A 12,036-nucleotide genomic window follows, 5' to 3' on the forward strand; every position below is an offset into this window, starting at 1 on the left:
TTAAATTAGCTGAAGGTAATGGTTGTAGCTGAACGAAGTTAGACATACTTTTGATTTTTATCCGTGGCTAGGTACGTCAGCCGGCATCTCGTGGTCGTGCGGTAGCGTTCTCGCTTCCCACGCCCGGGTTCCCGGGTTCGATTCCCGGCGGGGTCACGGATTTTCTCTGCCTCGTGATGGCTGGGTGTTGTGTGCTGTCCTTAGGTTAGTTAGGTTTAAGTAGTTCTAAGTTCTAGAGGACTTATGACCACAGCAGTTGAGTCCCATAGTGCTCAGAGCCATTTGAACCTAGGTACGTCAGATTAGAATTTATTGTGATGTATACTGGGAAAGCTTGACTATTAAATAAGCTGCGCGAGTCTTTATGAGGATTTTTTTTTAATTTTCAATTTTTACCTGTTTTACTCTGTAAATATAGTGAAATTTAACGCTCAATGTATCATATATATTATTCTTTTCATGGACGGCATGAAAAGAAAAGGCAAAGGAAAATTCGGGATTGCAAGTAATTTTGCAGGAAGGCGGACACGAGAACTTCGTATGCAAAATTAGTTACTTTGATTATTTTACAACTGATGATCTATACATGCTAGAATGATATTCATCGTAAAAACAGAGAAGCAGTAATTTTATCGGTGTCTGGCACAAGTTATAAACGCCACATTTTAACAATTAGTTCGTTGTCTTAAAGTTTATATAGAAAAACGAACTTTGTTTACAATCTCTCTCGTCATATAGTCTGGTACAAACAACAGGTAACGGATCATGTAGCTAAATACTTGCGAGGATAACTGGTGATGTGCAATGGAATTTATTTTGGTGCAGTCTTCTCGTGATGTGATTTCTTTTTCTCTCTCGATGATGTAAGAGCAGTTTGGAAGCTTTTTGATCGAACTCCTTACCTGACCAAAATCATAGACCTCGCAGGACTGCAATAGCTGCCGAGGGCTGCTCTAAGGTCAAAATGATGCTATTGGAAGACGAAGTCGCGTACGCCTTAATTACAATCTGTTCTTAGAAAGTTATTGGCACAGTCCTCCTAGACGCCGTCAGAACGATCCTTCATTGGATATTTATTTGAAATCCTAAGATTTCCCTTGCCTTTCCCTTTCCTAATTTTCACGTAAATATTAATAAACATAATATGTATGTTGAGCACGTTTTCGGTTTATTTACGGTCTAAGCAATGTAAAAATTGAAAATAAAAAAGTAGCCTCGTAGGAAGTCAACCACACAAGCCTCTGATTACCGTTCTGTGTCCTTTCCGCTGTGCTAAAAACTATCTGGAAACTACATTAACAGAAATGGCTCATGCCTCGCCCGACCCGTGCCGGAAATACCGTGTTTCCTAAACGCTCCGCCATCTGAAGCTCACACCTCCGTCACTCAAGCCCTGCACTTACTATAAATTTGGGTGAAATCGGTGACGACGAGTAGGTGCGGACACAGCCTCACTGCCGTGCACATCAATGCTTCCGCTTACAGGGAAAACTTCCGTTCACTCGTCACTGATTGGCTGCCGCTTTATGGCCGTAGCTCCACAACCGTGCATTCCCGACTACAGTCTGTCCGGAAAACGTCGCTCTCTTCGACGGTCCACACAATGCTGATATGTTTTGAGCTTATTATTGACCAAACTGTAGCGCTGGCTCCCGTTAGAGATACGTCTATTGCCTCCGGCTGCGAAGGGCCGCGTGAGCCCCGTATCAGCTTTATTCTGTTATTTTGCTGTCCTAAATTCTTAGTTTTTGTATGTCCATCCTTTTAGTAGGAGGTCTCTGGGACGACGGCCGATTACTATCGTGACACAAAATAAAAACACCTGCAGGCGTCCTTATGATTTTAATTTATTTTGTCGCTACCACTTTCAACGCTTCATTGCGTCATCTTCAGGCTGTCTTTGATGCGGTACATGTTGATAAGATCCCCATACATAACCCATCAGTTGCCAGCATTACTGGATACACAGATAATATGCCAGCACTCCAATCATCAATGTCCTGATTGGGGAGTTGAAATTAAGAGAACGCTAGCGGCCGGCCGGTGTGGCCAAGCGGTTCTAGAGGCTTCAGTCTGGAACCGCGCGCCCGCTAGGGTCGCAGGTTCGAGTCCTGCCTCGGGCATGGATGTGTGTGATGTCCTTACGTTAGGTAGGTTTAAGTAGTTCTACGTTCTAGGGGACTGATGACCTCAGATGTTAAGTCCCATTGTGCTCAGAGCCATTTGAACCATTTGAAGAACGCAAGCGGCCAATTTCTGATCCTTCCATTTCGTTCGTGGAAGCCTTTTTGAACTGGTGCTGTGATGTTACTACTGGTCAGCCCCACTGTATTGTGGTATCATCATCATCATCATCATCATCATCATCGTTTTCCAACCCCAGTATCCCAGAGGTGGTGTACAAGCGCCTGCCATCTTCTTCTGTCTTCTTACATCTTCTGTTCCAGAACAAGTTCTCATCTATGTCCTTTCTCCTCCACATCTGATCTTGCAGTCTCTATCCGGGACTCGAACTCGGGACCTTTGCTTTCCGCGGGAGAGTGCTCTACGAACTGAGCTACCCTAGCAAGACGCAGCCTCCCTCCTCACAGCTTTACTTCAGGCAGTACCTCGTCTCCTACCTTCCAAACTTTACTCATTCTAATTCAAATGGCTCTGAGCACTACGGGACTTTGCTGTGGTCATCAGTCCCCTAGAACTTAGAACTACTTAAACCTAAGTAACCTAAGGACATCACACACATCCATGCCCGAGGCAGGATTCGAACCTGCGAGCGTAACGGTCGCGCGGTTCCAGACTGTAGCGCCTAGATCCGCTTGACCACTCCGGCCGGCTCCTCATTCCTGATTTTTGTCCTTTCTCACTAACAAATGTGAAGAACCAATAGATCTCATGGACAGGCGTAAGTTCAGGATATTGGGGTTGAATGAGACAAAGGGGGAAAGCTGTGGATAGAAATCACTGAGAATTGGATATGTGCTGTACTAGAGTGGTAACAATAGCGAATCCAATAATGGAGTTGCCCTGGTCCTCCATAAAGATATAGACATACAGCTAGACGTCAAGCACGTGAGTGAAAGGATCATCCAGATGAGACAAAGGGCTGCTGTGGTCTCTCCCCGACCTTATCCTCTCGAGAACGCCATGTGCGCATAATAATCCAGTACTCTCTTACGCACGAGCTTTTTTTTACCTGTATAATACGCACATCGTTCCAAGCGAAAGGTAGATATCTTGTGGTTGACTCGGGGTAGCACCTACACTGGATATTTCAACAAAATCTCATGCTGTGCTGGTTAATACTAACACAAATGTGACATTACAGTTAATTTCATTAGGCTGAATTAATTTCATCAGAAAATGGGGGAATTAAGTTAAGGAATCCTGAACAGCCGAAGTGTCGGCTGGGTGACGATAACAGCGCAGCACTTGGCTTTCGCCGTCGCCTGTCGCGTCCGCTCGGCTGATCCGCTCAGTGCAAGCAGATCTGGACGCTGCTGCTCGCCGCCCGCTGCTGCTGCTGCTGCTGCTGCCACTCCACGACTCGCCCAAGGCTGGTGACGTTCCCACCACGGCGCGTGGTGCAGTCGCACTTTTTCCTGCATTCTTCAGATCGTTCTCTCTCATAACTTCAGTTCTGCGTGTGAACTCCTTAGAGCCATCGGCACCACAGCTACGAAGTATTAGCATCGCGAGATCGTGTTGTCATTACACGAACGTTAAAAACAGTACATTTCACCGGTTTCTGATTTTCCTACAGTGACTGACTCGTCTAATGCAAAAATTTCAATTATGCTAATATTACAGGTAGCGGCTGTATTCCAATATTGTCTACAATATCTGCGACCAACGTTCAGAAAACTCCATGGTCGTGACTTCGTAATTTGTCTGCCGCTATTGCAGAATGAATAGTACATATCACGTCATGTGTCTCGAATATTATCGTGTAGTGCAATGAGCTTTCCACGGAAAATCTCTAAAATTGTATTATTAATTTCTGACATCTGCTGAGAAAAGAAATTGTCAACTGGCATGAGATCACTAGACCAATGTGAAAATAAAGTATTGAAAGATATTTATTTGTCAGCACCTTCAAAGAAATCACTCAGCTTAACAAATATGTGAAAGAGGACCTTCTAAGTTTAGGCCTCTGTGCTTTGCGGGCGCTTTTCGCCCCCGTAAAAGTCACCGAAACAGACAGCAAAGACGATGCAGCATTTGCACGCTTCATTATCTATCGTCATCGAGTCCAAACTACAGTAATGCAAAATTGATACCTACAGAAAATAGGTGCCAAAGAGAATTTTCTGACAGTCATACTATGTGAGCTAATAATCCCCTCTGCAGTTTGGAGTAGAATGAGCAGTAAGTTCAAATTTGATATTAGGCTACCTTGATTCAAAAACTTGTAGTTCATTGGAAACTATCTGAGAAAGCTAGAGAACTAGACTGGATAGCCGGTCTGCCTAGGTGTTTTACTATTAGGTTCGTGCAGAAGTTCGTAGCGTTTTTGTTTTCCGTGTTGTTCGCATTCCGGTTGCTACAGGTTTATTTACTGATTGTCATTTTTTATTTGTAGTTCACTGTTGCTATTTGAATTTACATATTGTCAATTTTTCATTTCGAGACAGTGAGTGGAGCTGCGGACGCTAGAAAATTGAGTGCCAAGTGAAGAAATTGGAACATTCCAGACATAGTCTTCTGTTCGAGTTCGAAAGAGAGGTGACAGCAGTGGAGACAGCCAGAAACATTTGCGTCGTGTATGGGGATAAAGCCATTGGATAGAACACGACAATAAAATTGTTTCGTTTTGACATTAGTGACTCTGCACGTTCAGCGAGGTCTTCGCGGTTTGATGAAGACCGTTTAAACGCATTAATCCACAATGATCCAAGTCAGCGTACTCGAAAACTGGCACATGTGATGAACTGTGATCGCTCTACCGAAGTACATTTACATGCAGTGCAGAAGGTTCAAAAATCGTGTGTTTGGATACCACATGCTCTAGGCCAAAATCACAAATGCCAGCGGGTGGACATACGTGCATCCCTGCCTCTCGTTGTCAATTGGCTAGATAACAACACCGACTATTCCTATCCTGTATACGGTGAAGAGAAATAGTGCCGTTATGCTAACATAGGGAATCGAAAGGAACGGTTGAGCATAAACAAAGCGTCAACTCCCAGTACGAAGACTTGCACGCATCCAGAAAAGTTATTGTTATGCATCTGTTGGAAAAGCGACGGGGTAGTGTGCTAGGAATCGCTTCCCCGAGAAGTACTCATAACTGCTTACATCTATTGCCAACAACTAAAACGTCTTGCAGCCGCAGTACACGAACAACGACCAGAAAGAATGCGCGAAGCGATGCTACTCCAAGATAACGCCGGCCCTCATTCTGCTACACCGACAAAAATCACTGTACAAGAGTTCGGTTGGAAAGTCATTCCGCACCCACTTTAATCGTCCCTGAGCCGTCAGATTTTCACATTGTCCACAACCCTCAAGGAATATCTTTTCGGATGAAAATGTACTCCGAACATGGCTCCACAAGTTCTTCGCCTAAAAACCACGTGATTTCTACAATCACGAAATCGAAAAGTTGTCCCAGATTTGGCAGACTATTGCAAATAGCGAAGAAGGATATACACTACTGGCCATTAAAATTGCTACACCACGAAGATGAAGTGCTACAGGCGCGAAATTTAACCGGCAGGAAGAAGATGCTGTGAAATTCAAATGATTAGTTTTTCAGAGCATTCACACAAGATTGGCGCCGGTGGCGACACCTACAACGTGCTGACATGGGGAAAGTTTCCAACCGATTTCTCATACACAAACAGCAGTTGACCGGCGTTGCCTGGTGAAACGTTGTTGTGATGCCTCGTGTGAGGAGGAGAAATGCGTACCATCACGTTTCCGACTTTGATAAAGTGCGGTTTATTGTATCGCGACATTGCTGCTCGCGTTGGTCGAGATCGAATGACTGTTAGCAGAATATGGGTTCAGGAGGGTAAAACGGAACGCCGTGCTGGATCCCAACGTCCTCGTATCACTAGCAGTCGAGATGACAGGCATCTTATCCGCATGGCTGTAACGGATCGTGCAACCACATCTCGGTCCCTGAGTCAACAGATGGGGACGTTTGCAAGACAATAACCATCTGCACGAACAGTTCGACGACGTTTGCAGCAGCATGTACTATCAGCTCGGAGACCATGGCTGCGGTTACCCTTGACGCTGCATCACAGACAGGAGCGCCTGCGATGGTGTCCTGAACGACGAATCTGGGTGCACGAATGGCAAAACGTCATTTTTTCGGATGAATCCAGGTTCTGTTTGCAGCATCATTATGGTCGCATCCGTGTTTGCGACATCGCGCTGAACTCACATTGGAAGCGTGTATTCGTCATCGCCATACTGGCGGATCACCCGGTGTGATGGTATGGGGTGCCATTGGTTACACGTCTCGGTCACCTCTTGTTCGCATTGACGGCACTTTGAACAGTGGACGTTACATTTCAGATGTGTTACGAACCGTGGCTCTACCCTTCATTCGATCCCTGCAAAACCCGACATTTTAGCAGGATAATGCACGACCATATGTTGCAGGTCCTGTATGGGCCTTTCTGGATACAGAAAATGTTGGACTGCTGCCATGGCCAGCACATTCTCCAGATCTCTCACCAATTGAAAACGTCTGGTCAATTGTTGCCGAGCAACTGGCTCGTCACAATATGCCAGTCAGCACTCTTGATGAACTGTGGTATCATGTTGAAGCTGCATGGGCAGCTGTACCTGTACACGCCATCCAAGCTCTGTTTGACTCAATGCCCAGGCGTAACAAGGCCGTTATTACGACCAGAGGTGGTTGTTCTGGGTATGATTTCTCAGGATCTATGCACCCAAATTGCGTGAAAATGTAATCACATGTCAGTTCTAGTATAATATATTTGTCCAATAAATACCCGTTTATCATCTGCATTTCTTCTTGGCGTAGCAATTTTAATGGCCAATAGTGTATTCTTGATGACTAAAGTCTCATGTGTATCTGTTGGGTTTACTAAATTTATGGAGAAACGCTGCGAACTTATGCACTGACCCAATATTTCAGGAGTGTGAGTGAAATACAGTTTGATTTTACGTTATTAATGAATGATTTATTTCAAAGATTTAAATGACTTATTACAACAGGTCTAACACGGAGGTACTGAGGACATCCCTGCAGATGCAACTGGAGGCGGCCGGTGGCAGCAACCAGACGTTGTCAGAGGAGTTGGAGTCCCTTCCACCCAGCGAGTTCTTCCTGGAGCTCTATGGAGGCCTCGTAGTCGGCTGCATCCTGCTCACTCAAATACGATCCGTAGCTTTCTTCAACATGTGCATGCGGGCTTCTCGAAATCTGCACAACAAGATGTTCAGCTGCATACTGAGAGCCCCCATGCGCTTTTTCGACACGAACCCATCTGGACGCATACTCAACAGGTTCTCGAAGGATATGGGATCAACCGACGAGTTGCTACCACAGTTTACAATAATGATGATTCAGGTACGTATTTACTACTCGACTATGTCCGAAACGTATATTCTGCAACATAAATATAAGTGGTAGTCAAATGAAAATGAGGCAGATGAAAAAATGTAAGTAAATTGCTTATTATTTAAAAAAAAAGAACGCCATAACTGTTAATACATTTTTCCCAATGCCCTCACGGAAAGATTCTTGTTGTGCCTACAGAGCCATGTTTGTACTCAAGCGTGCACCTCTTTTTCCGAAGCAAATCGCGTGAGGAGAGATCGGGAATGTATGGAGTATGAATCAGGGCTTCCCAGGTAAATTTCTGCAGTGTGGTCACAACCTTGGCAACATGTGAATGGGCATTATCCTGCATCAGAGTGATACCATCCGTCAACATTCCTGCGCGATTGGACTTCAAAGCGCGCTTCAGGATTCGCAAATTGTCGACAAAGCGAAATGCGTTAATTGTGGCGCCGTGTTCCAGAAAAATCAATAAACAGCGGGTCCCTGCAGTCAAAGAAAAAGATCATCATGACATTTCCCGGAGCTGGTGTGTACAGCTTTGATGGATTTTTTCGGTGGGGGTGAATCCATGAGCTTCTATTGTTCGTTTCTGACGCTCGCTCCCTGGCTCAAAATGATGACACCATGTTCCATTTCCCACGACTATGCGGGGCAGGAAACGATATTCTTCATAGTGATACAATTCCATTGATGCAGTGATGTCGACATTCTGTTCAACTTCTGCTCCATTGCACAGGAATCCACTGCATACAGATGTTCCGCAACTTGAGATGTTCTGTCAAGATGGCGAGAACGGTACCGTCTCTGATGTCCAAAATCAGCCGATTGCCTTCCACCGACCGCCATCGGTCATTTCTGACGGTAGTATCCATTGACCCAATGATAGATGAGCCCGTCCTGACTGACTACTGTCAGTAACATCCGACCTCCTCGAAATTGCTTATTCCACGTAAACACACACGCACGTGTCAGATTGTGGTCGGCATATACAACAGACATTGGGGTATGAATTTCACTTCCTTACACTCCTTCCACAGTCAAAAACCGCACTACACATCGCTGTTCCTCTTTCCCAGCCTCCATGGTGAAGTCAGGACACCATACGATTCGCTGATCTCACATGGAACACATCTAACAGACAAATGGTACACCGGCGGACGTTCGCGCTGTTCTTTCCTAATTCCCAAAAGAGGAAATTTCCATACACACCCACCTGCGTTACCAAGGTCAGCGCCATGCTCGTTGTATAGCCCGTCTCGTTTTCATTTGATCAGTCTTTATACTATTAACACTGACCTTAATAATAATAATCATAGCTACTATGTAAGTGCGCTTTGAGAACACAGTTCAGGAATTTCAGGACAAAAGACAAGAATTATAAAAGTTGTCCCACCAACGAGACTGAAACTGGTCCCTCAGGAGATGTACACGTTTTAGAAGTCAGCATATGTTTCTACCTAGCCCAGAGGTGATGACTTGTCCCCCATCCCTACACTATGAGGTCTTAACCGCAACTGATGGATAAAATGCTGTTTTTAGTGACAAATTTCTTTCCGCGCAATTATGCTAAAAGTATCGATCACAACGTTTCACTTAAGAACACAGAGGCACTGATTGCATTAATTTTGTTGTCTTTTGAACAGTTTAATTGGTACCTAAAATATAATACTGATAAGTAATCTAACTGTGGCGTGTGATAAGCAAGTACTGCTGGAACAATTCAGATATTCGTTTAAGGTCTCTTGCTAGGTCACCGCTGGAATACCTCTGGAAACATAGTTACATTTATTATCTCGATGCTCATTAAATAACTGTTGGATACAATAAAATACAGTAGAATAAATCATCATGAGTAGTGCTGCATGTGCTCTCGATCTGTCTTATTGATATATCCAATCAATTTAGGTATTAATAAATTAATACTCTCAGTGAAACAACAGGTCATTGTTCAAACTCACCAGCACTGAATGCCCAAATGACAGAGTCTATACTGTAAATTTTCGTTCTCACTCTGAAACACATTCTTCTTTTTTCAGTTCAGCTAGTCAAGTGGTTGTTACCATCACTCGACGTTGTCCTTATGTGTCTCCCAAACAAGCTGGTACAAAATGGACAATCAGGATGTTTCATTTCCCCTGCTAAACTATCTTCCCAACAATATATTGCTGTTTCAGCAAAAATATCGCCATCAGCAGCGTATTTCTTAATTGTAAAACATGAAAAATTAACATCGCGTGCACTGGTTGGTTCTAGATATTGTAAAGGGTTGTTCTAAATGATGGACCCATTTTCAAAACTTCGTATTTATTAAAATACAAATCCAAAATGAACAAGCTTTATACGAATGAAAAGAGGAAGTTCCAAAGTTTTTTTTTCATAATGTTTGATATCAATTTAAGAAATGTAATAATTTGTAATTTATTAGTTTTAATAATCAGAAATGTGATAAATGTTATAAAAGTTCAATGTGGCCTCCGTTGGCTTCACGGCAAACATCGATGCAGTAGCCAAATTCGTCCCACACACGCGAAAGCATATCTGCTATTACTGAGTGCATGGCAGCAGTGATCCTGTTCCGTAGAACGTTCAGAGTGGTTGGTAGAGGCGGGACGTAAACCGCTTCCTTCACATAACCCATAAGGAATAGTCGCAGGGTGTGAGATCGGGAGATCTCGGTGGTCAGAAGTGCAGAGCCAGGTCCTCAAGTCCCCTGCGACCGATCCAGAGCTGAGGAAGGGAGTCGTTCAAAAAGCCTCATACATCACGGTACCAGTGGGCTGGGACTCGATCCTGTTGGAAAATGAAGTTCAGGAATCTTCCATAACTTGAAGGAACAGCCGTTGTTCCAACATGTCCAGGTACAAAATTCCCATTCTAGTTCTTTCTGCAAAGAAAAACGGTCTATAAACATTTGTACGGGGTACGGCACAGAAAACGTTGATCTTCAGTGAGTCTCTTTCACGTTGCAATGGTGAATGTGGAGTTTCCAAACCTCACAGGTGAACATTATATCTGCTGACTTTTCCACTAAGGTGGAACGTCGTTTCGTCGCTAAAAATTACACGCTGTAGAAATGCGTCATCCTTCATCTTTGCAAGCACATAACCACAAAATGCAAGACGTTTCTCTTTGTCATTGAGGTTGAGAGCCTGTACAAGTTGTAATCGGTAGAACTTGTACAGCAAACGCCGTCTCCGAACTTCTGTACAGTTAGTAGGGGTTTCCCAAGTTCTCGACGGCTCTATTGGTAGACTTACGGGGACTGTCACCAAACTTCTTGAATCCGTCGGACGTCATCCTCTGACACACTCGGTCGGTCTGTGCTTTTTGCTTTGCACACACTCTCAGTCTGTTTAAATTGCTTAAACCAACGGCTGATGCTTTTGCGAGTTGGTGGTTGAATAAGGAATTGGTACGAAATGCCTGCTGCACTGCAATTTGTGACTCGCCTTTCAAGAACGCAGAAAACCTTGTGCTCTACTGTCGTCATGTCACTCAAAGTTGACCGTGAAACGGAATGACGGCCCTATTGCCGCGCGAAATCTACCGGCCGCTTGTGAAACCATCACCGCCCTCCCGCCGCCGCCCGCCAAAAACTTGGAAACTTCCTCTTTTCATTGGTATACAGCTTGTTCATTTTGGATTTGTACTTGAATACATACGAATTTTTGAAAATGGGTCCATATTCTTTGAATAGTTTTACAGTACCTTTTTACTTTTGAGTCACTGCATTGTTTCTATGTTTGTGTCACTTTTTCGGCTTATTGTCTATGTTTGTTGCTGTTTTTTTTTTCGACGTACAGCATAATATTCGCAACGGTATGAGCAGCTGTTATTAACTAATATGGAAATGTTATTAACAAATATGAAAATGTTATACTATTGTTACTTTATTACTAGATCTGTGTCGTTTACCAGTCATGACTGGACAGACTGCGTCAAGATTAGTTAGATATATACATTTTAAAAAAATATTCACAAAATTAAGACATTTATACTTAATAGAAACAATATTTGTTTGTCCATTCACTTTGGTCACTATTAAAGAATTCACCAATGGAGTACAATGGGCGTTCTTTCAGGTCCTGTGCTACTCTCCTTCTGAATGTTCCTAGCGGCAGGGATTGCACTTCTTGAGGCAGTGAGTTGAACATCTTTAGGGCAACCACTGGAAAGCTGTCTTGCGTTCCCGTCAGTCGACACCTGGGTATTTCGATGCTCCTCTTGTTACGGGTATTGTGATTGTATATATCTTGCCTCATGATGATGACTCCTTGGTTTTCTTCCACGCTGGTGAGACATAAAAACACATACTGGCTGAAGACTGTCATAATTTCTAACTGCTTGGATATAGGCCTGCAGTGTTCCTGTCTTTTGCTTGATGTGATTATTCTGAGAGCTTTTTTCTGTAGAATTAGCACATCCATACAACCTGCAGAATGTCCCCGTAACAGTAGGCCATAATTGATGTGGCTATGGAATAGGGCACAATA

The 12,036-nt window shown here is 43.8% G+C and overlaps 1 protein-coding gene across 1 annotated transcript in view; it reads left to right on the top strand.

Moving 5' to 3' along the window:
• The window catches only part of LOC124590915 (ATP-binding cassette sub-family C member 4-like), a 386,521-nt gene that overhangs the window by 323,642 nt on the left and 50,843 nt on the right, over positions 1 to 12,036 (top strand). The window contains exon 17 of the mRNA XM_047131684.1: positions 7,195 to 7,549. Within this exon, the coding sequence (XP_046987640.1) occupies positions 7,195 to 7,549 (355 nt within the window). The remainder of the gene's footprint in view (positions 1 to 7,194; positions 7,550 to 12,036) is intronic.

Source organism: Schistocerca americana, chromosome 2 (assembly GCF_021461395.2).
Source record: "Schistocerca americana isolate TAMUIC-IGC-003095 chromosome 2, iqSchAmer2.1, whole genome shotgun sequence".
NCBI classification, from domain to species: Eukaryota; Metazoa; Arthropoda; class Insecta; order Orthoptera; family Acrididae; genus Schistocerca; species Schistocerca americana.